At 49.3% G+C, this 24,211-nt stretch overlaps 2 protein-coding genes across 12 annotated transcripts in view; one reads left to right on the forward strand and one right to left on the reverse strand.

The window, feature by feature from the left end:
- MTMR1 (myotubularin related protein 1) overlaps positions 1 to 7,666 on the forward strand; it is a 43,920-nt gene extending 36,254 nt beyond the window's left edge. For all 9 annotated transcript variants that reach the window (XM_014265262.3, XM_014265263.3, XM_014265264.3 and 6 more), the window contains one exon: positions 75 to 7,666. In XM_014265262.3, the coding sequence (XP_014120737.3) occupies positions 75 to 239 (165 nt within the window). In that variant the 3' untranslated portion in view covers positions 240 to 7,666. The remainder of the gene's footprint in view (positions 1 to 74) is intronic.
- CD99L2 (CD99 molecule like 2) overlaps positions 3,799 to 24,211 on the reverse strand; it is a 30,418-nt gene continuing 10,005 nt past the window's right edge. Inside the window, exons 2-11 of one of the 3 annotated variants that reach the window (XM_074551340.1) lie at positions 18,420 to 18,485; positions 16,427 to 16,465; positions 14,911 to 15,006; positions 14,627 to 14,707; positions 13,634 to 13,726; positions 11,978 to 12,040; positions 11,023 to 11,061; positions 10,830 to 10,943; positions 8,336 to 8,401; positions 3,799 to 7,915 (exon numbers count right to left, since the gene is read on the reverse strand). In XM_074551340.1, coding sequence (XP_074407441.1) covers positions 7,851 to 7,915; positions 8,336 to 8,401; positions 10,830 to 10,943; positions 11,023 to 11,061; positions 11,978 to 12,040; positions 13,634 to 13,726; positions 14,627 to 14,707; positions 14,911 to 15,006; positions 16,427 to 16,465; positions 18,420 to 18,485 — 722 coding nt within the window. In that variant the 3' untranslated portion in view covers positions 3,799 to 7,850. Of the gene's footprint in view, positions 7,916 to 8,335; positions 8,402 to 10,829; positions 10,944 to 11,022; positions 11,062 to 11,977; positions 12,041 to 13,633; positions 13,727 to 14,626; positions 14,708 to 14,910; positions 15,007 to 16,417; positions 16,466 to 18,419; positions 18,486 to 24,211 lie in introns of all 3 variants that reach the window. The other 2 variants (XM_074551341.1, XM_074551339.1) reach the window with 2 other exon arrangements.

Here is a 24,211-nt window from a genome sequence, read left to right on the forward strand (position 1 = left end):
CTAAAGAAACACTTTCCCTAAAGGATAACTCACCATGAGAGCCACAGTAAGCCTTTTGTTTCTTCACCTGGCAGGTTCCAATCCACCAGAACCTCAAAGAGCTGCTGGCCATCAGGACAGAGCTCCAGAAGAAGGTTGAGGATTTGCAGCGGGAAGCTGCCACGCGTTCCATTTCCTCCTCCTCTGACAGAGGCTCCTCTCCCTCCCATTCTGCCACCCCAGTGCACACCTCTGTGTGATGTGGAACTAAAGCCATGTGAAAAATCAGTGTCAGGTAACAGAGGAGGGTGAAATGCTTCTCCCATCACAAAAGGATTGTGAGTGACTCGTGATTGCTGTGATCTCCATGCCTTACTCTGTGTCTGATACTATCACAATGAGGCCAAAAAGAGCTTCAGTAGATGTGATGTATTTTCTTGTTGGCAGTTCCCACATGTGTTTTGACACTCTAGCTAAGTCACCAATCGTGAAATTAAACTTTGTTTTGAGCAACTAACAATTTAACCATTCTAAAAAGGAATCCATCTGCCAAGCAGAGAGAAAAATGCCTCACACATTGTCTAGAGTACTATGCCTGGTTGAGAGAATCAGATGAAATGCCACATGATGCTTACACAGAACACAAAATGTTTTTCTGAATGGGAGCTCCTTATTTCACTCAGTAATATATATATATATTTCTATTTTTTTTTTTTGCTAGAGCAATTTATTTTTTTTAGGTAATGCACTTGGAAATTGATTTTAAAATAAATGTTTTCCAGTGTAGTCAGTTTTACATTTCAAACTAAATATGCCATTAAAAGTGGATGAAGTTGAGCTGGGTTTATCAAGTACACCACACTGACTTGTATGATGTAATATATTTGGTAAAGCATGTATTTTAGGTTTTTTAATGCCTTTTGTACAAGTTGAAATAAAGTCTTTTGACTGTTTAGCTTATTGTTCAGGTTCAGCCTCCTGAGCGAGGGGTAAACTTGCTCATGTCAAGGTCTTGTACAAAGTAAAAGTTTGTTTTCTAGCAAATGGTAATATTTGGGGTTGGAATGACACCCAGCTGTGTAAATTGTATAGTCTGTATAGCTGCACATTGTAAGTGTGTTTTGTTTCTAAGTGTACACACAAAATGCAAAGCTGTGTGCGTTTACACCCATGTGTATGTGATGTGGAACATTTGCATCCTCCCGTGGGTTTAAGCTGTACCTTCAGAACATGGATCCTGCCTGTCCAAACCCTTCTGAGGACCTTAACTTGCAATGACTTTGTTTGACAAAGTTTTTTGAATAATATGATATTAATTGTTTTTCTTGAAATAAAGCCTCTTGGCTTTTTGTTTTTTAAATTCCTACTAGCATTTTTTCTGTAATAATTTAACTGTGTTGTCATGTTAAATATACATTCCCAACTTTCTTGCATCTCCTCCCAGAAATACTCATATTGGAGAGATTTGATTTCTGTAACATTCCTCCTTTTAGAAAACTACTCACTGGCATTCTTGGAAGGATAGAAATGGTGCATGCTGCAGATTTTCCCTGGATTGTTTTCCTGCTGTGTTTCATGCAAATCTGGTTCTTCTCCTTAGGAAACGTAAATATTGCAGCTCTGCTTTTTGACTCTTGTATTGCTCCAGGTTCTGCTGGTGGGAATTAAGCCCCATTTTTAAGAGCCATTTGATTCTCTGTGGTGACTGTGGGTTTTCCTGACTGTGAGTATTCACTTGTTGCTGCACTTTTGTTCCCAACCCACAAGAGTGCTTTCTGTGTCTCTGCATTAACTCTGCCCAGCACACAGTGAATGAGCCAGGTGAGCTGCTGAGCACCCTCCTGACCCCACTCTTACACGTTTACTGTGCAGTGCAGGGTACTTCAACATGTCCTTTTACTGCAGTGAATGCTTTTTATGATAAATATTCACCTGCACAAACACAGTCTGGGAAGGCTTGCAGTGTTGCATCTCTTAATCAACCTCAGGCTTTTTATAAATAGATGAAAGATGTTTTCCTGTAAAAATGGTTCTGCTGAACAGTGTGCCAGCAGTGAATTTTACATTGCCAAAATATGTTGAGCTGGTGTTGAATTAAACTCTTCTGTACTTCAGATTTCCTTGACATTTCTACTGTATATTAAAGTAAAGCACATTATCTCCAAAATGCAGTGCTAAAGAAAATCTTTTGAAGTTTTTCTCTATATTTGTGCTAATAATCACAACATTTTCTCTATAATTATTGCAAAAGCGATGACTGGATTAGCTTGGGCATTCTGAGATTTTTAAAGCTAAACTCTGAGAATTTGGTTTTGCATAGAGGAATATCAGTTCTTTCAGCTGACTGGCTGTGTATCCACCAGTTTCAGCAGAGCTCAGTGAGACCCTGATGTGCAGGGAGAGCTCTGGGGAGGGTCCTGCTGTCCCATGTGTCAGCACAATGGATGTGTTTGTACACACTTAGCACAGAAATATTCAGAGGTATCCTGTAGCTCATATGGGTGAGTTAGAGCATAGCTTTACATTGAAGAGATGATTGTGGTTGTACTCACTCTGTTTCCTGAAAATCAGATTTTTTCCTATTGATTTAACAACTAATTCTGTCCTTTTTTTTTTCAATAAGGCAGTATTGAGCTAGCTAAGGGATGAGCAGAATCCTGTTCCCTGTCTGCACCTTGGACAGAGCTGTTAACTTCTGGTTCTAACACTGCAGCTTCTGCTTTGGGTTTTGGTTTTGACTGCTCAGTATAAAGGGAATGTGCAAAGACAGCAAGCAGTCACATTTGGCTTGCAGGATTTTCCTATTCTCAGTGGCATGTGAGAGGGGGTACAGCCTGAATCCAGTGTCCCAGAAGGGGAGGAAGCCTTGGTAACCAGCTGACACATTTTTGCTTGTAAAGTAAGTTAAGTGAATCATCAGCATCAGAGATGATGCCATTTTAAGTCCTGTTTCACAGCTCAATTTACACTTCTTTCCCCTGTATAGATAAGTAATTTTTTTGCTGTTTCCTTGAAATGGAAGAAGGTTTTTAAAAGCAGTAAACACTCCTAACTGCCTGGTTCTGTTCCCTCCTTCTCAAGGAGTTAGAGCTTTAAACAAGAAGTGTTTCATTGCTTTCATTTCCAAGAGAAGCTGTACTAATTCGTGGGCTGCGTGTAGTAACACCAAGAACATCTGGTTCTCTGAAAGCTGAAAACAAGGAATCAAGAGCTCTCATTCATGTGCTCTAAGCCTCACAACAGAGGACACAGTAAAATGGGCAATTCAGACTATTCCCCAGGTGAAACATTTATGGTAAAAAGCAAAAAGGAATGTCCATTTGCTGAGACTGTATCTGCTGAACTAAGAGGGCATTGATAGCTTTCAACTGCCAGACCTTGGGCAGCTGGGAGGAAGGAGTTAAGAAACATGAGTCAGAAGTAGTTAGTTTGAAATATAAACCACCTTTTTTGACTGTGGTCAAAAATCACATCATGATACAAAGCTCAGTTTGCACTGCATGGGAGATTTATCCTACTGGTGTGAAAATGTAAAGAAAAACTGCAGGAAACCTCAGGCACTGCCTTGAGTGTAGCTGCTGATGACCTGAGGAGAGAGTGAGAGAGAGTGTGTGTGCATGCAAATGCTCCATTTTTACCATTAAAGTTTTCATAGTGGTATTTGTTTTCTCACTATCTAGTTCTTATTGCTTTTTTAAATGAAGAATTCAGTGTACTTAGAGAAGAGGTGATGTACCATAAGGATATAGCCAAATACTTGCAGCTTATTTCCAATGTAAAAAAAAAAAAAAACCCACAAAAAAAATCAAGTCTAAAATATCTTTCTAGTCAACTTGGTTTATTTGGTGTTTTCAAAGGTAGTTAAATTCTGGTTTTTACCCCCGTGACCCTGACACACACATTAACAAAATGTATTTTGTTACAGTAACATTCAACCTTCCTTTGGTACAGGTCACTTCTTCAGCAGCAAGGAATCTGTCTTGCTTCCAAGTTAGAACTTCACTCAAAAGAAAGAGTTCTCTAATTTCACAGCTCTCTTGTTTCTGAACTTCATTTGTTCCTCAACCTCATCTGTTAGAGAAGCAATTTTTAAAGCTCAGCCTGCCGACTCATCCTTCTTTTTCAGAGTCTGAAGCAGCATTATGGACTAATTCCACTTTTATCACAACAAATGAGTAGTTAAGGACGACAGTAGAGCACTTGTAAGGGTTCGTTAGTGGGTTGCTTGAAAATGACTGAGTTTATAGTGCCAGAAAGATCTGAAATTTGTGTCAGAGTATTCTCAGCTGAGGAATCTGAAACGAAGTACTGCCAAAGGAAAATGCAAGTAATTGAAAGAAAAAACACGAAAAGAGCCAGCTGAATTCTTTCAATTCTCTCTTTTCTCTGTCAAACCTTTGACAAACCTTTTCTGAATCATTTTATTGCCATTTAAAGTAGCTTCAGAAGTGAGGTGTCATAAGAAAAAAGCTCACAACATACACAGTACAAAAACTCTCAGGACGTCTATGTATAGGTTTTAGACTCATGAAAAAAAAGCAAACCAATTTTCTAGTGGTTTATTGCCTTTTTTAATAAAGGACAAGAAAGTTCATGCCATGTATACAGAACTTAAATGCAGGATTTTTTAAAAATCCATATCCCAATTTAAAGTGAATAAATAGTAATTAAATGAAAGTGGAGGTCAGTGCTGGGTCAGCTGTTCCAGAACTTGGATCACTACCAGGAAAATACACAGGAAACCTCTCAGTTGCTATAATGACTAAAATACAGATGATATAAACTCCCTGTTTTTCAGAGACTGGTGGCAGTTCAGATGGAAGAGGGGACAAACAGCAATAAAAAATCATTTGAGCCTTTGCTGACATTTACCACCAAGACTCTGACTTTTGTTCAGTTTTGAAGAGAAGGCCAAGCCTAATTTCTTTACTGCAGAATTTGCAAGTATTTTCCTATTTGAAATGCTAGAGAAAGAAATCTTGCATTCTGTCACTATTCACTTTGGAAGATCTCTTTCACTGTGCATTTGTGGATTTCCACACACCTACACACTACAGTAACTTTTAAGCAGTCACCAGCATTACAGAAGAGCCTTGAGCAAAGCAGCAGCTTCTGAGTCCCAAACCTGGGGTGGGTGTTCCAGTGAAACACCTTGCTGCCTTTCCTTGTTAAATCTGTGACCTGTAGTATTTTAAATTAGACTTGTGCTCCCTCTGTGCCCTAGTGGAAGAGTTCCCCAAGGGAGGGGTAGGTGCTGTACTCTTTAAACCACACTGACTATTGACAGTCACTGGCAAAGGGAGAGGAGGAATTACGGGCACTAGATCTAAGCTGGGCAAACAGCTCCTGTGATCACCAATGCCCTTCATCTACAATAACTTACAGAAAACACATTCCATGCTACAGATTTCAATTGTGTTTGGCTAAGAACAAAAAACAAGTGCTGGTGCTTGGGACTGGAGATACACAAACTCAGCTGTGTGGCTTTGATGGCACCTGAGCTCCTGCTGCAAACTCTTCAGGATGCACTTCCTCCATGAGAACCTTCTCTGGGAGTAAGCAAACAGTGCATCCTATCTCTTTCCTATGCTTCCATTATCTCAGCCAATAATTAACATTTCTTTCCTATTCCAAACATTCATAAAACAAAGCAGCAGTAGTTCAGAGTAGTTTTGTTGTAGCCTAAGCATTCTGAATAGTTGTGAAACACCTTATAAACCACTGTAGCTGTTCTGCCAGAGCTAGTATAAGGCTTTAAAAATGCAAGTGTTCAAAAGAGCATAAAGAATTGTGCAGCTATTGCAAAATACTTAACCAAGTTACTAGGCAATTTCACTCCAAATGGAGCTGTTAGGCAGCGATGCTCCTGGGCTCATTCACCTCCTGGCAAGGCCTTCTGAAGTCATGTCTACCTGAAAGCTGTGGATTTGTACATTGGTTTTCTTAATACACATTCATAAAACACAGAATTTGCAAACCTGTACAAAATGCTCCCATTTCAGGTTTGTATATAAATAGTGAGTACCTGTTACACAATGTGAAGTGAAATTTCCTTCACTTGAGAGCATGCTTTTTAAGCAACCATTGATTTGGAAAAATGTACTGGAAAGTGGCAGTTATCCATATTTTAGCAGCAGTCAGAAAGGTTGCTGGGGAGGGATTAGAAATCTAAACAGACATTCTTGCAAGGTAGTGAAGGTCAGTTCGAGGCAGCAGTTCAGCAGGGTGGCAGGGGCTGTGTGAGCACTGTCCCAGTGCAGCCCAGTGCTCCCAGGCAGCTGCAGGAGCCCCATGCAGGACAGGGATGGAGAATTTGTCCTCTCAGGAGGCACTGCCTATTTTAAAGGTTAGCCAGTGACACAAAGTGAAGCTTAAATCCTTTTCCTGCCTCTGGGTGCCTGAGAGCACTCCTGATAGTTGCTGATAAAAAGGAGGGGACTGCATCTTGTTAAGCTTGAGTTCTGTTGTACTGAGCATTACAGGTCTTAACAGATTTGTTTATTTTCTTTTGGGTTAAATGAGTCACTTGTTCTGGTGTGACTGAGATCTGAACCTGTCCTTGAAAGCGTCCATATGCACACAGCTTTAATTGGGGTGACAATGTGGGTATCTCAAGCCACAGAGACAGAATCACAGAATGAACTAGGTTGGAGAAGACCTTTGAGATCATCAAGTCCAACCTATGACCTAACCTAGCACCTCCTCATCAATGAGTGCCACATCCTGTGGGGGGATAGAATATAAGAAAATAAAGATAGGGTAGAAAGTAATCTCACCCCTAAGGAGTTGCAGCTGGGCCAATTATCAAAGATTAGGAGCAGGCCTGAATTTAACAGGCCACAGCTGTAACCAGTGAGAAGAAGAGTGCTATAAAAGAGTGGGGTGGCTGGGTGAGAAGGGAACTGGAGTCAGTGGCTGCTTTGTGAAGGCGAAAGAGTCAGTGCTGTGAGGAGCTGCCCACGAGAAACACCAAGAAGATATGGAACTTTTGTGATAAGGAGAGAGCAGTGTGGAACCCCTGCAATAAGGTAACAACAACATCCAGTCTTTTTTAAACAAGTCCAGGGATAGTGACTCCACCACCTCTCTGGGTAGACAATTCCAGTGCCCAGTCACTCTTTCAGTGGATTTTTTCCTGATGTCTAACCTAAACTTCCCCTGGTGCAGTTTAAGACAAACTGTATCACTTCAGTTCCATTCTGATCTGCAGCACAGTGGAGCATTCCAATGGCATTTGCTAGAAGTGAACACTGCACACACATTATCAACTGTATTCGTGACTTAGTGTGAAAATCAGGTCCTTTGGTTGCAAGCTGAGCTCTGGGTGGTGGTGGTGAAGCATCCCCAACTCCTGATCTGGGAGCAGGGAGTCACCTGGCTCAGCCCAAGGCCCCACACAAGGACCCACCATAGGCACTTCATTTTAGGTGTAGCTACACAAAGGACTGTGATCCACCCTCAGGGAATGTGCAGCTCTGTCCCCACCACTGAAGTGACACTGCCCGGAGCTGAAGGCAGAAGGTGGCTGAGGCGCTTTGCAGGGTTTGGCTTTGGATTGCTATTTACAGGCACTTCACTGCCCTCACACCTGTAAGCTCTTGAAAAGTGACCACAGCTGAAGTACCTTCTGTGGATTTCCATCCACCTGCACACCAATCCTACACTACTGCTTCAATGTAAACATAAACCTCTTCACAAAAAATAAACACATGCTACCAGTCTAACCCTAAAGCCTAGAGCAATAAAAAGCCAGTTCAAGCTTAAATACACATTAAATAGCTTTGGAGTCAAATTAAATTAAAAGCTAAATTACAAGCACGTTAAGATCTCTGTTGCTGCTGACTGATTCTTTTCTAGCCCTGGGTCATGCTTTATATCTTCGCACTGTCTTGTTTTGGTGGCTCTGCTGACTGCGTTTCCAGGACTGAATATTTAACTGGGGAGAAAGAAAAAAACCTATGAGTACAATAGCACACGGTGGAACCAGGGCACAAGCAGCCCCAGCACTGGCTGATTGTGTGACACTGGAAAAGCCTTTGCAGCAGCTTTGATTGTCTGTCACTGACAGAAGGATCATGCTTCCCTGGTGCCAGACTCTCAGTGGCTGTTACATGAAAGCTCCATGTTAACTGCCATCATTTGCAGCAGAGCTCCTTGGGCTCTTTGCAGCCTTTTGTGTGCACTAAAGGGGTAAAGCTCGGTGGTGGGTGTTCCACAAAAGCTGCAGCATCACCTAAGCATGCCAGCATCAAAGGGACACAGCAGCTCCGGCAGCAGCGGGGACTTTGGGGAAGTGCCTGGGGGAAGCTGTTTTAGGGGAGGGAGGCAAGCAGGGTAAGGGATGCAAGGCTCTCACCCTGGGGTTCCTCGCTCACGACGGCTTCCATGTTTTCTCCTTTCACGTACTCGGCGTTCAGTCCCTCTGAGGAACACAATAAACACAGTGAGAGGGGAAGGGTAGAAAGTGAAATTATTTGCTTTGATGTCTTAAAAACTCTGGTAATGGGCACAGAGCTGTAACAGCTGAGATGCCTTTTTGAAACCTCCTCTGCAGTGAAGGCAGCACAGAAGCCTCTATAACTTACAGCCAGTGCTGAGACTTGCTGGGTTTCAAAGTGCCCATGCAGCTCCTGGCAGGCACAGCTCCAGCAGCAGCTCTTTTGTCTGAGGCTCCTGCTTCATCTTTATCACAAGAGACAGCCCAGCTAATTCCTGTCTGAGGAGCTGAGCTCTGAGGAGTGCGGGAGGGGAAGGGAGGAAGGCTTCCCGGACAGGACTGCTGTGTGCCTCAGCACAGAGATGTGCCACAGCCTCATTAAGAGCTAAGTTATGCAGAGCTTCAAGCAGCAGTTCAGAGCAGGGCCGTGGTGATGAAGCAGGATCCCAGTGGGGTGTCAAATCCCGAGTAAGTCCCTTATTTAAATGCAAAGAAGTTCCCAACGTTATCAACAAGTGGAGCCGAGGCCATGAAGCAAGACTGGGCACTGGTGGGCAGGGCTGGCTGCAGGAGGGTGGGCAGGAGAAAGGGGGCTGCAGGAGAAAGGGATGGTCTAGCTCAGAGCTGGAGGTGAATCAAGAGAGGCTGGGGTGTGCCAGGACCTCAGGCATCCTCAGCAGCTCCTCTGAGGGACAGCTGTGGGGAAAGGCAGAGGTGGGAGTGCTGTGCTAGCTGTTGCATCCATTGGAGAAGGACCAGGGAAGGGGATTCCGGTGCTGGTCTGCAAATGAAGCCTGAGGCAATCAGGCCATGCAGCACACACTTTACAGGCATCTATAACTTGTTTGCACATATAAATATAGCTCAGGGTGTGGCAGGTACTGGCTGTGCCCCACCACCAGCTCAAGACAGGGCTCGCTGGTATCTCCCAGTGAAGGAGGGAGGCAGGAAATGGTGCCAGGACCAGGCCAAGGGAGTGTGGTGGGAGCCTTGGGCAGCAATGGGGCAGCTGCTGCCTCCAGGACACAGGAGAAAAGGGTTCTGCACCCCATAAAGCCCCCATGGCAGCAGGGACACTGCAGGCAGCAGCTGGCCAAGCTGTGGAGGCAGCAGAGGCACAGCTGCCACCCTGCCCAGGCACAGGAGGAGGCTGAGCCACAACCAGGGCACGGCTGGTGAGTACCAGGTGAGGTGTAAGAAAACAATGTGGGATGCAGAGTTCTAGGCAGTGCTGTGCATCTGCTTTATAGAAATCACCAGCAAATGCTCCTTGAAGAGACTCAAAGCTGAAGGACAGAGAAAGAAGCGAGGCTGTTCCTCTGTGCATCAAGTGAGTGGTCAGATGTGTTTTGCTGGACTAACAGCAAATGCAGTTTATGTTTTTCAATAAAAAGCAGTGGCTGACAACTCTTAGATTTCTGTCATGCACTGCAATGCATCTAAGGCCTGACATTAGCCCAGCATGCCATGTCTGATGGCTTAAATTAATCCTCCTTTATAATTAACTTTAATTTCCTGCTGCCTTTCTGGGACTTTGTGTCTCTCAGCTCCCTCCTCATCAAAGCCTTTACTCCATTTCTTTTATTATTTATTCTTGCCAAAATATCATTTAAGTGGGGGGAATGTACAAAAGTGTTTCATTCCATCACATTCATTTGACTTTTCCTGCTGATCTAATTTACCAAAATGCTGTTTGTTTCAGGCACAACTGGGAAAATAGCACGATCCCAACAGAAATTTCCAACCCCAAACACCCTTTCCCTAGAGCAAATGGGACTCACAGGAGATTTCAATTGATTAATTTAGAAAAAGAGCTTGTAACTCAGCTGCCTGTAACTTCCTTCTCATAAAGAGCTGCAGGAGCCCAGCATGGTCAGGTGAGTGTTGTGGGTTGAGGCTGTGAGGACTCTCCTGCAATGCTTGCACCAAGCAGCTCAAAGGGGCAGCTCATGCAATAGGTGTTTTATGGTGAGTTTTGCTGCTTAATTTGCAGTTTACTACAATGATTGTCACACACCTGCTGAGGGTGCAGTGGGCTGAAGCCTCAGATGCAGACACTGCCCCTGTTCCCTTCCCTGCATCCCAGTGAGTTTTTACTGCTTCCTGAGGTTTGGGGGGGTTGGTTTGTTTATTTTGGGGTGGGTTTTCTTTTTTTTCATATTTTCTGTGTTTGGTATTGATGGTTTGGCCTTGGGCTGTGTTTGTGTGGGGTGTGAGAGCAGTGTGAGCCCTGGGGGTGGCAGTGGGTCCTGGGGCTGCCACTGCCACTGCTGCTGGGCTCCTGTCTGTGCACAGGCTGACATGGAGAGCTCAGTGACCTGTGCTGGGGCTTTGTTCTGCCAGCTGGGGGCACTGGGTGGGGATGGCAGCGGGGCTCAGCGTGGGACAGGTGTGTGCTGGGGGAAGGACTCACGCTGGATGCTGAAGCAGAACTTCTTCTGCTGGTAGGAGATGTAGCTGGAGACGGCCCCGATGAGTGCCATGGCCAGGCCGCTGGCGATGCCGGCGATTGTCCCGGTCTCTGCCACTGTGGGGCACACGGAGAGCTCAGGGACGGGCGCTCGCCCACGGCTCCCTCCTGCCCCACCTTCCCCGGACACACCCACCTCCGCTGTAGTCGTTGTTGTCGGTGTTGCCGCTGGCACCTGCAGAGACGATCCATCCATCAGTGCCCTGCACCTCCCTGCCCTCCGCTCCCCACACTGCCGGGCTCAGAGGAGGGGACACACAGGACAGGGGGGACAGATGCCTCCATGGGCTGCAGCATTTCTGCTGCCCCACACTCCACTGGGCTGCTTGGTTTTGCTTCTGGGGGCGGCTTTGAAGCTGCTCCTGTCCCTCTGGGTGTGCATGGGGATCCCCTGCATGGGACACCTCTGCCTGTGTCTGACCATTACCCTCACCCCACTGCTGACTGGCTGAGCTCCATCACATCAGGGAACCCTCAATTGGATTGAAGTGTGTTTTGATATCACCTTCCCTGGAGAAACTGGGCTGAGAGGAGAAGCTGCTCCCCCTGGAAGGCGCAGTCTTTGCCGAGTCACTTCCATGTGAATTTATGGAAGCAGGTCAGCATTGTGTTAATGCCTCTGATGCGTCTTGTCCTTGGCACGGGGATTTATTAAATGTTGATTAGGCTCATGGTGTTCAGCTCTTTATGTGACTGCTTTTAATATTTAATGCTGTGGATCCTTGTGAACAGCTTATCCGGCTGTTGTTGGATTTCCCCCTTGCTCCAGACATTGGTGGTCATGTGGTGAAAAGCAAGCAAGGGCATGTAGCCATGCATGGCACCAGGGTGATGGGGAGACACAGGTCCTGTCTGCCCTGGTGGCAGCTGGAGCTGCAGAGCCTCCATGGAATCAAACACAAGTATCTCCAGAGGCTGGCACCAGGAGTGACCACAGAAGACAAGAGCTTCTCCCTTGGCTCCATGGCTGAGACCCCTTTTGCCCCTAGCATGGAGGTGAGCACAGCTCTGCACAGGGCCCTTTCCGGGAGCTGGGGTAACCCTGAGCCATGACTGCTAAAGAAAACAACCATACCTAGGTCAGCACTTACCCTTCTTCTTGTCTGGGCTGTAGCCGCCGTCCACGATGCTGGCCAGGTCATCGTCTGAAAACCCTTTAAAAGGAACAGGAACAAACAGTGCTGGCACCTGAGGGAGCCACAGCTGTGCCAGAGGTTGGGATCACAGGCTGCTCCATCCCCCCTTGGCAACTGGGACTGGTCAAAAAGTAGTACTGCTTCTCTCACAGTTACCAGATGTTAACCCTGAATTACTTTAAGGTCATAGAAGAGGTAATAACTGACTAGTTTAAATGCTACTGTATTTTTTTTTTTTACTGAAATGAGTGATTTTTAGGAGTGAGGATGACTGATAATCACAGAGGATGATAATTCAAAAGTTCATTAAATGTTTTGGTGGTCAGCCTTGGCTGAGAGTGGGGGAGGCAAGAAGAAGTGGTTTGTGTGTGCTGTGGGCCAGTGAGCCCCTGGCTGCACCAGCTGGGCCCAGAGTCCCAGGCAGGAGCTGACCCTTATCCTTCCCAGAGAGACAGAACAGTCCAGGGGAAAATCTGAGCACCAGCATGTTTTGGTACACATGAAAAAGTTACCTTGTAGTGGGCAAGTCTAATTAATGCAGGATAAGTACAGAGAAATGGGGTCTGTGAACCTGCAGCTGAATGAGTGGTGCTGTTGAAGGTCTCAGCTGCAGCCCCAGAGGGAGCCCTGGGGTGCAGAAGGTGAGTGATGGGAGCAGAGACCCAACAGTGAGACAGCAAAAGGCTCCTCCTCTGATGCTGTGCATTGGGAAGGATTTCCTTTGCCTTAACTGGAAGAGACTGCCTTATTCATCAGCTTACCACAAAAACCAGATTTATGGGCTCAGTAATGAGTGTGAAAAGAATGAAAGCCCTGACTATGCCAGAGCCTGGAGAGGTCCCAGGCAGTCCATGGAGCAGCAGTGCTGGGGGAATGTGTGTGCTGGTTTGTGGCCAGTGCCACGTTCCAGCAGTTCAACACCTCCACCTTTCCTGCAGGAGCCTGGAAGCTCAGCAAGCCCAGAATACCAAAGTGCAGACAAGTCACCCAGTTAATACAATGTAATAAAATACCTGCCTGTTAATTAGGCGTGTGAGCAGGGTGTACAGCCATCCCAACATCAATAAAGCAGCCGTGCAAAGTCTGCTTCCCAGCTCCAGTGCTCAGGGGAACAATCCTCACAGACAAATGATTCATTCACTGGAGTACTTCAGAGATGGAAAAAGATCCCTCCCAGCCCACAGGGTGTGTTAGGCCAGGACCTGAGCCTGCTCCAGATTTACACCTTGGCAGTGAGTGTGAACCCCAGCAGCCCAGGCCCTTGGCTAAAGAGCTGTTGGGTTTGGGGGAACTCAACACAACCACTGCAACTTAATGGATCAGAAGAGACCCTGAGGAAAAAACCTGCACACAGACATGGAGCAAGTTGTTAGGAAGACCCCCCTCTGCCAGGGACCATTGAGGAACAGGCTCCTTCCCTCCCCAGGATGAAGTTGCCTCTGGAAATGTCCCCACTCTGAGCAGGCAGGACAGGACATTGGATCAGGCAGCACCTGTTTCTCTTTATCACATCTTTTAGGGGGAATGGTGTCAGGCTGGGAAGGATCTCCTGCAGGTCTCAGGGAACAGCAGGGCTGGAGCAAGCAGGACAGAGAGGAGAGGTCAGCCTACCTTCACCTGGCCTTACATCTGGCCTCCCAGGATCCTTCCTATCGTTCTTATCATCAAGGGCATCAGCCAAGTCAAAATCCATAGGATCCTTTTCTAGAAAACAAGACCAGGGTTAGCAATGTGGTGATAGGCTGAGGAGCTCTGAAATTAATTAATTAATCAGGGAAAAACACTGTTGGAAGAGATGAAGCTCCAGACACAAGTATTTCCCAATTCTGCTATGGGGCCTCACGGCAGATCTTCCAAACCCATCCTGTTCCATGTCTCCACATTGCTGTGCTAGGGAATACCTTGTCCTTCCTGCAGGAACAGGGTCCCCATGGCTGGAGTGCCAGGCAATCAGATAAATGAGGCCAGGAGGACAAGTCAGAGCCAAACTGGTGCCCTGAGGGCCCAGCCAGTGAAGGGAGGGAGGTGGCTGTACCCTGCTCACATGCTGGCTGGAATGGCTGTGGCTTGATTCTTTGGAGTTATTTTCCTCTGTGAATGCTCAGCTGGTCCTCTGAGCTGCCTGGCTGACAGAGGATATTGTCTCTGACAAACAGCAGCTCAAAGCCCAGTACAGAGCCAACTGTGCCCTCCCACCAGTGCTCTCCTGAGTTTATTCTGATTCAAACCAAAACCCAGCCTGGGCAGGCAGCAAAATGCCCAGCTGACAGGGTGCACAGGGTATCTGCCAGTGGAGCCCAACAGGGCTGTGCCATGACAGGGAGCACAACCAGCCCACAGCCTTCCAGCAAGCATGGGAATGAAGCAGGGTCCAGAGAGCACTGAGGTCCCCTGGGAAATGCAGGGTAATGCTCAGATGTCCTGTCCTCTCTGTGGTTTTTGGTATTTGGTTTTTTTTTTGAGGGGTCTCAGGTGAGCAAACAGAGCAGGGGCTGTAAGTACCAGGACGAGGGCAATGCCACCATCCTGGCACATCCCAAATCCTCCCCTGTGCCAGCAGCAGAGCTGGAGAGAAGCAGCAGGGGCTGTGGAGATGATGCTCACCTGGGTTACGCTTAGGAGGGGCTCTTGTAGTTTTTGGCTGCTTGGTCGTGGTGGTGCGAATGACATCCCAAAAGCCAGTGTCTGAGGAGGAAAAAAACCCCAAATGCTGTTACCCTCTGAAAGGTGGGTTCAGATGAGTGCTGAGGGGAAACCCCCACCCTGCTGGGACACTGGGGCTGCCTGGGCCAGCTCAGAGTCTGGTGTTCACACAATCCCAGCTGGCATGGGGACAGCCCTCCCTCGGGGTGCCCTGGGGATGGATGCAGGGAGGGGCTCTGCCTTACCCGGCTTCCCTGGCCTGGGGAAGGGCTTGGGAGTGGGCCTGGCTGGCTTGGTGGTTGTCTCCACAGGCGTGTCAAAGAAATCAGCCAGATCCAAGTCTGCAGGAGAGAAGGGATGGTCACACTCCTGTTTGTGGGGGCAGCACAAGGCTGCTGGCACACACCCTGCTCTGTGGGTGTTGTGCAATGATGCTGCACCACTGCCAGGGCCTCCCATGCCAGGCTGGAGCTGGAAAGGGCATTTAGCCACTCTGCTGCTCAATCATGACCTATCACAAAGTCTTCAGAGAAGCCTGGCACCATTCCAGTGTCCCCATCCAAGCTGTGGCTGCTGCCCAGCTCCAGCAATCCCAAAGCCTTTCACTTCTAGGGGAGTCCTGCTGGTACCTGCAGCATCTCCTGAGGGCTGGGGAGATGAGAAGGGGCAGTGGAACTGAGCCAGCGGCTGGGACACTGCTCCCTGTGTAGCTGCCCATGAGTGACCTTGAGCTGAGCAGGGCATGCCCAGAGAGGGGCCAGGGCACAGGAATCTACTGCAGGAGCCTCCCAGTGCTATCACTCACACAAAAACACTCCCTGGGAAGAAGGAACTGGCTGACACAAAGCCTCAGACTCCACATGTGTCCATTTCCCAGGGGAGTTCACTGGATGGAACAACCTCTCTTTTGGGCTGCAATCCAAGCACTGAAGCCCTGTGTGCGCCTCTGGCACTTGGCTCTTCTTGTCCCTACCAAAGACCATGGTGGCCAAGGAGCCAGACAGTCGAATTTGCTTAAATCTGTGCCAAGACCCTCATGCAGGGGTGAGTGGATTTACTTCTTAGCACTCCTCTGATGCAGTTTATTGCAGGCTCCCCCAGTGGGACTGAGCAACCCTTCAGCTCCTGTGGCTGTGCTATATTTAACAGGGACTCTGTGGCCAGAATTCAGCCAGAGGAGCTGCTGGCAACAAAACTTGTGTGAATTGAAGGGAGCTTCCTCAACCATGGCACTGCTGGGAGCTGGCCAGACCACATTTGATGTGCACCAACAGTGAGAGACCCATTCTCCTCTGGACGTGTAAATGTCACCAAGATGGTACTTTCCATGGAGGCTGGGGCTATCTTGGAATAAAAAAAAAAAGGAAGGAAAATATCCTCTGGACTTCCTCCTGGAAGGAAAGCTAGCAGGTGCCACGCAGATAGGAACAAAAGCTCTTGTGTAGCTGAGCAGTGATTTGTGTCTTCTCCATTAGGATACTGCAAAGTGTGCAAAATTCTGCCTTGGTTGTAAATTCCACTTAGCCTCAGCATGGACAGAAATATCAATATTGCATTTCTCTGGTCACACAGGAACAGTGCAGGTGCACACACAGCTCCAGCTTCCCCACGGGCAAGTGAAGGGGTCCCAAAGCAGCTGCTGAGGCAGCAGCACTCAGCCACACAGGGGCAGCCCATGGGGGCTCACAGTTCAGCCCCAGGGGAAGTGCACCCCACACTGAGCTGACATGGGAGCATGCCAGGAGGTCTCACCTGTCCCACCTGTCCCACCTGCTGGCTTCCTGGGGCCCTTGGGAGTGGCTGTTACAAAAGAGATGGGGAGGAAAAGTGTTAGTCACAGACATCACCAAAAATGTCACCCCTGGATTTAGAATGAATGGCAAAGATTTCAGCACAGCTTTCTGACATCTGCATTTGTAAACTCAGGGCACAGGGCCTTGAACACCCTGCACACAGTGTGTGGCCACAGGGACCAGGACAGCCCATGGGTGAAATGGAGCCCAGTGCTGCCTTGAGCTGAGCCAGCACCCCAGCCCAGCTGGAGGGGAGCAGGGAGCTGCAGCAATCTGCCCCAAGGCTCTGGGATGAGCAGCAGGCAGGGAAGGGCAGGCACTGCACAGAGCAGTGTGGAAACCAGCAGGGAGGTGCCAGTGCTCTGGTGTCCCTGGCTGGTCAGGCAGCCCAATGACAGATAATCTCCTGTGCTGTGCTGTGCTCAGGAGGTTCCCTGTCAGCTGGAGGGCTGTCAGTGACACCCTGATACTCAGATCCCAGGCCCCCAGGTGCTCCTGGGCTAAAACAAGCTACAGCCACTGAGGGGGGAGGGAAGGAGCAATATGGGAACCACTGCCTATTAATAGTGGCTGGCATTACCAAGTATATGAATAAATGATGAGCAAGAGCTGTGGCTGCTCCATTCCCATTAATTTCCATTACACTGCAGTGGTGTTGCTGGGCTTCACTTCCGGTGTGCTGGTGTGGTTTGATGTGACCCAACTCCAGACCCTTGGTTTGCTTTTTTCTGGGGCTGACATGAATGCAGCATGTGGGGAGGCCATGGGGACAGTGCTGCCTCTTCCCTCCCTCACTGCAGGGACTCCAGCCTGGAGAACACCCCCCGCCCTCCACTTGAGGTGGCCCTTACATTAGTCATTACATTAGTCTAACCAGCTCTCCTCACATGCTGCATTAAATGGCTTTGCAAAATCCTAGAGGAGCTGCATGAGCCCTGTGACCAAGTCTGATACCCCATGGCCTATCCCATGCAGGACAGCTACAGAGAGCACCCTCTATTCCACATAAACTCCAAGGTAAAGCAGCACAAGTGTCCCTCTGCTGTTAGACTACAGCACAAGAGGTTGCAAACAGTGTTACAGCTTTCCCTTCTATACAGGTGGGTATGTTCTGCCCCATCCCAGAGCCTGGCATCACTCATGGAGCATTTCCCACTGCTGCCTGGCCAGGTGCTGGGTCTGGGGGACAGCCACCATGAGCTGTGTGGGGAGTGCTGGGCAGTGAGGGGTTTCTGGGTGCTGGCATTTGCAGCTCTGCCACAGCATCCCCATGGCCGGGGAGCAAATGGAAAATCCAGAGATGTGTGTGGGTGCACAGTGGCCTTGGGCTCAGCACTGGGGTAAGGCAGGTGCCATTTCCCAGGGAGGAACATGAGCCTCCTCCCATCCCTCAGCTGCTGTGCTGGCAGTTAGATTTGTCCTTGGGGTGTAAAACACTAAAATACTGAATGCTGCTTGCCAGCAGTGGGGCACTCCTGAGGAAGTGAGTTTGCTTTGACACTGGAACCCCAGTGAGGCAGAGCAGTGCCCCTGGGCACCGTGAGCTTTCCTGGGCACCACACGGCAGTGGCAGCAGGGCAGGGGCCAGCAGTGCCCCTGCCTGGCCGGGCACAGCAAGCTGGGAGGGGCTGTATGATGGCTCCAGGGCTGCTGGCAGGCACTGCTGAGGCAGGCAAGGGAGCCAGAAGGGCAAGCTCCGTGCCACTGCTGCCTCAGAGCATTGTGTGCTGGGCCTCTGTGGCTCTCACAGGAGCCAGCAAGCAAAGGGCAGCAGGCAGCTTCTCCAGGACTGTCCCCAGCTCCCCCTGTGCAACCCAGACCCTGAGTCTCCCAGGCAGAAAGGATGAGGCAGCTGTATCCTCTACCACCCTCCCAGCAGCATCAGATCCCAAAGAACAAATTGCATCTGTTCATATCTATTTGTTTTCCCCTCTTTAAAGCAGTGCAGAAATGTGACTTACGTCTCCTGGTGACGGGGTCCAACAGGGCATCCTCTAGGTTGAAGTCATCTGTGCCATCCCCGTGACCTGGAGACAAAGCATCAGCACTGGCTGTACTCACTCCACACACAGTAATCCACCTCTAAATAAGGCATGGCTAGACTTGTTTGCTCAAATTGCTTTGTTTTTTTGCTGTTTTTTTTCCAAGCCTGACCCAACACAGATGATGAGGAAGACATCAGCCCTCTCCAAATGCCGTGACTGTTAAATGCAGAGCAGCCATCTCTGGATTTTCCATTTGTCTGCCCTAATGGACGTGGTACAAAGACACATGTTAGGCTTAGATTTGTCAAGGAGAACCTACCAATTCATCTCTTGAGCTGCCACTCATCTCTGGCTGCACTCACAATTATATGATTGCTGAACTCCATTAAAACATTGGGACAGTGCAGACAAATTCGGTGGCAAACAAAAAGCCCCATGCCCCTCTTCTTCTCAAGTGCCTTCCAACATCAAAGGCTTTGCATAAAAAAGCTGTTGCTGGCTGCCAAGCACGACTTAGCATTTCAGAGGCAGCCTGCATCATTCTGCCTTGGAAATGTGAATGAGGATGAAACCCCCATCCCAGGGATATACGTGACAGGCACAGGCAGATTTTTTTGTTAGAGATGCCTCACCACAACTCCAGTCCCATAGCCCAGGGATAACTCAGGGCTACATCATGTTCTCCTGCAACAGGGCCAGCTAATCCTTCCTTTCTCAGTCTCTTTTTTGCATGGCATTAATTACTGTTGACTTACCCTAGTTCTGAATGTATTTGTCTTGATAAATTCATGCTTTTACATCTCGGAGCATGCTGAGTAATTAATATCCTTTGGGTTTGCTAAGTACTGCAGCACTGCAAGAGAACATTAAAATGGCTTTCCTCTTATTCCTACTGCTAAATGGATTTAGCTATTGCCACCTGAGCTCCAGCGTGCTTCATGAATAAATTTAAAGCTTTACTGACAAGGACAATAACAATGGGGAGGCACCAGTCCATCACAAAGCAGGTATCAGTGTTTCAGTGAAAAACTTCACCGAGAGTGGTCACTAAGTACTGCAGCAGCTGCAGCTCGGGTTCCTCTCACTCACACATCACCTCCCATCTCATCTGCTGCCTGTGAAACCGTCGGCAGCCCTGAGGGGATGGATGTGAGCTGTGAGCAGGGGCAGGGGCTGGGAAGGCGCTGTGGGTTTCTCCCCTTGGCAAAGGCTGGAGTTAGGAGCTGCTGGAGGGGATGTGTACAGAGTGAGTGTCCCAGCCCACGCTGGGTTTCCCATCGAGCTGAATGACGCCAGCACCTCCCTGTGCGCCTGGAGGAACAGCCAACAGCAGGTGAGGCAGGGAACGTCCCTGGGAAACCCACAGGGAGAGGCACAGGGAAGAGCTCCTGCTCAGCACAGCAGGGCTCTGTCTGCCACCCTCAGCCTCCCTCCAGGCCTCTCTCCTCTCTTCCCAAAATCTCTCCCTCTTGGGCCTTATTGCTGGTGAAATAGTGGCACTGTGAGACAGGCATTGCTCTCCTGCTCTGACAGCGTGGGGGAAGCTGCAGAGCTGACAAGTGGTCTGTCAGTGTGAAGGAGCACAGTCAAAAACGTGCAAGGCCATTCACAGTGCTGGAAAACACCTGCCCAGCTCCAGGGCTTGCAGGGGGGGCTGCCAAACCACCAACAGCCTTGCTGAGACTCAACACACTCATCACTGTGCTGGCCAACTGCCCCAGCCTTGTCAGTCTGACAATTCTGTGCAGTCTTCCTTCTCCAGAATGGCTTTTCCCCAGTCTTTACTGGATTTCCAGGAACTAACAGGACTCTACCATTTGTTTCTTTCTATATAAAAGCATGCTTAAAAATAGGCAGAAGGGGAAACCCACGTTGCCTCTCTGGTGGGATGAGAAGTGTTCCCAGCCCGAAGGAGGAAAATGTTCTGTCACCATGTGAGCTGGCAGGAGGGATGTGGTGGCAGCACCAACTCACAGCAGAATGCCAGGAGCCTCCCTTTTCTCTCCCTCTGCTCTCCATGATTAAATCAATATCAAGGCACTGACTAGCTGCATGCTGAGCCCTGTGTCAGTGTATCCTGCCCAGGCTTTGCCTCAGTGCAGGAGGGGGCAGCTGTGGGGTGTGTGCAGCTCATGCGCTCCAATGAAGGGCTCTGGGGGTTGTGGGGCTGCACAGAGATGTCCCCCCTGTGGGGACAGGGGCCCAGCAGGGAATACAGCATCCCAAAAAATGGAGTCTCTCCACTTGGCTTTGGGGGATTCACTGGACCTGCCAGCTGAGAAGCACTTAGAGCCCCCCTGGGTTTGGTGACAGCTCCCTTGGCAACTCTCCCCAGGATGAGAGGAGGGTGCCCCTTCCAAAACCCCTCTCCAAAGAGCCAGCTGGCCCCAAGGGGGTGTTCAGGGTGTTCAGGGCCCTCCATCCTCATGGGGCTGAGCCAAACAACAACTGCTGGAGAGTCCTGGGCTGGAGCTGCATCCTGGGGGCTTTCCCTGCCCTGGTGGGAGAGGTGGCAATGCTGCCCAAGTGAGGGCTGGGAAAACTGTGGATGCAGTGAACTGCCCAGTAAAACCCTCCCGTTGAGCAGCAGTGCTTGGCACAGCCTGGTACCCAGGGCTTCCCCAACGCTGCCCTGGCAAATCCTTTTCCAAATTCCCCCAGGTGTTAGCAAGGATTAATAAGGTGTTAGCAAGGATTAATAAGAGATTGCCAGTTAATTGAAGCTAACATCTGTATTTCATGCAAAGGGTGTTGCAGAGATGTATTAGACCTTTTATAGATCAATACCTGAGCTCTGCTGTCACAGGCACACAAACAGATTGCTCCAACAGATAAGACTGGAATGCTCTCCTCATTCTTTTACTCTGTTATTGAGTGGTAACAAATCTGGTACTTCATGGCCAAACACTGGAAACCCCACCAGCTCTTGGTAGGTGTGTTTACAGTGCACGTGCAGTTTTTTGGAGGCAGCACTGCCACTCCCTGGTCTGTCCTGTGCAATCCCTTTGCTCCTGGGGCCCTGACACTGCTCCACAGTCACTGCAGGAGTGGAGCTTCCAAAGCCCTCTGATGGGAACTCAGGCACAGCACAGAGTATATTTACAGTAAGGGTTTATACTTTTCAGGAGAGCTCGGGGCCCATTCCTACACATCAGCACTCAGAAGCCACTGAGCTGCAGCAGAGTTTTGTCTGTGATGCCCATGAAGCAGAGTCAGGGTTGTGTATGCCCTGACATATCACCTTCCCCACAGGACATGCCCACCCCCAACCTGTTACAGGGCCACAACAGCAGTGGTACACAAACCCCCCTTTGCTGGCTGCTCAGTGCTGGAGCAGTAAGGGATCCTTGTCAGGGCTGATGACCAGGCTAGTTTGGGTAATTTTTCCCCTACCCTTGCACTGGGTCTTTGGAAGAACTCAGCTCTTTGGCTGCTGGGAGAAAACACACATCCCCTGGGGCAACTGGGGGCAATTTCAGCCCTGAGTGCCCCCAGCCAAGGGCAGTGGAGCACCCAAAGGACTGCATCTCTATGGTGAGGGGGGAGTAGGCAAATAAGGTATGTTTTCCATATTTTTACTTAATCTGGCAATCCACAGAGACCAAGCTGGGACATCACATGGCACCCAATATGAATCTCCCAAAGCCAGAATGGGGAGGTGGGGGGACCCCAAGGCTGCAGCTGTGTCCAGCAGAAGCTGTGTAACAGGGGTGAGAGTTATGGCCAAGCCAGCACTGCAGACTCCCCCACCTCTTGCTGAGTCCCCTTGCCTTGCCAGGGGTATTTTTAATCAGAGCTAGCTGCTCTTTGAAGGTAGAAGGTTTTTGTGCCTTAATGTATTCTCTCCTCATTATTTTCTGTAGCAGGCAGCTCAAACACACAATTGTACTCGTCAGCTTTTTAGTTTTTACAATTATATATATATTCTAATTAAGCCCCTCTATTTGACAAAGCTTGAATTACAGTATCATAATTCACACCCAGGATATTGCCAGGCCGTCTGCAGCTCTCAGAGCGAGGTGTTTTCCATTTTTAGCAGCAGCCCACGGATCTCTTTGTGCAGGATATGTGTGTTTGGCTTCCCTGGGAATAGAGAGCTGCAACAGCACGAGATTGACAGCCCGGGAGATTACGGGAGAATGCAAAGCAGGTACAAGGGCAGCAGAAAGTAATTCCAAGTGCCTGACTGCCATGGTGCAGCTGGGTGGGCACTGCAGCCACCTCAGGAGCAACACAGAGGGTGGGGGAGCAGGAGGAAAGCAGCAGAGCAAGAACTGTGGTAGCCAAAGGGTGTCCCCAGTGACCAACCCCTTCTCTTTGCTCCAAGTTATGATGATGGCACACACAGGTGGGTGGGTGGGCCTGAGGCTGGGCACCCACAGCTGTGCTGGGACCTGTGGGCAGGGCACTGGGGAAGGAGGGTTTGGGGGCAGAGCGGTGCTGCTGCACCTCTGGGCAGCATTTTCACAGTGGGGTTTCTGCCATTTCAGCACAGACACAGCCCAAAAGTCTGTGGGGAGTAAATGGCTGCTCCCCCATGGGCATGGGTCTGGGCATGGGTCTGCCCTGCTGCAGCACTGAGTGTGCCCAGGGACCTCTCCTGGGGCAGGTGACACCACAACACCACCAGCCAGGACAGAGCACAGATTTGGAATCACCAATGCCTCCCCCACTGCTGTCTGGGCACTGGTCCCAGCCACTGCCAAATGGGAGGGAAATTTACTCGTGAATCCCAAATTCTTGTTGGCTGCTAAGGCCAAAGCGCAACTCCATGTGTGTAGGGAGAGCAGTGCTCCTCAGAGCTGGGTTGTCACAGTCAGTCTCTGGTCACAGCACTGCTGCTGGAGCAGGTGGCTAAGGGCAGCTCCTGTGCAGCTGCACTGCTGCCTGCAGAGAGGCCAGGCTGCCTCAGCACACACCTCCTCCTCAGGGTAGCTCTGCCTTGAAAAGCAGACTTTGAACTTCCAATCTATCTCTCAGCTGCTGCCAGGGAAGACTGGCTGCCCTGCACAAACAAGCTGTCAGCAGCCCACCAGGGCAAGGGGTGGAGGGGCTCTGCTGGGAAGCAAAGTGTGAGAGAAACAGCCCCTTGCACTCACCCCAGCAGTGGGACCAACAGCTGATGCTGAGATACAGCAATCCTGCCCAGGGCACGACCAGTCAAGAGCCATGGGACACATTCCCCCAGCTGGGATTGACCCCTGCTCCTTGCAGGGGATGAGGGAATGCTGCTGTCCTTGCTCTCTATTCTCAGTGAAACATTTTGATTTTCAGAAGTACTAATCAAAAATCACTCTTGATTATGGCAAAAACAACCTCTGCTGAATTTTTTTTTTAATGCAATTAACAAGGGTGTATGGTAATTCCAAGCAATCTCGCTCTTGAGATTAAAGGAAAGCCTGCCAGGAAGCACATGAATAAAGCTTTAAGATGAGAATTTGCATAATGAAGACTTTCTCTTTGTGGAGGGACTGATGGTGGTTGTGTTTGAAACCTATTAAGGGAAATGCCTAAAAGCCTCCACTACAGCCAGGGCTCTGCTGCCCTGACCCGTGCAGTGCCCACACTGTCCCCAGGCCCCTGCTGGGAAGCTGAGCCCCACCACAACCCCAGCTCTGCCCCTTCCTCCAGCCAGTGCCCCAGGACAGGCCAGGAGAGACAGCCCCGTGCAAGCTCTGAAGTCTGCAGCTCAGGGTAACACACCTCACCTGGGCCCTGAGGCACAGCACAACACGGTGGCTCTGGGGCAGCTGCGTGAGAAGCAGGTG

The sequence above is a fragment of the Zonotrichia albicollis genome, chromosome 14 (genome assembly GCF_047830755.1).
Source record: "Zonotrichia albicollis isolate bZonAlb1 chromosome 14, bZonAlb1.hap1, whole genome shotgun sequence".
Taxonomy (NCBI): domain Eukaryota; kingdom Metazoa; phylum Chordata; class Aves; order Passeriformes; family Passerellidae; genus Zonotrichia; species Zonotrichia albicollis.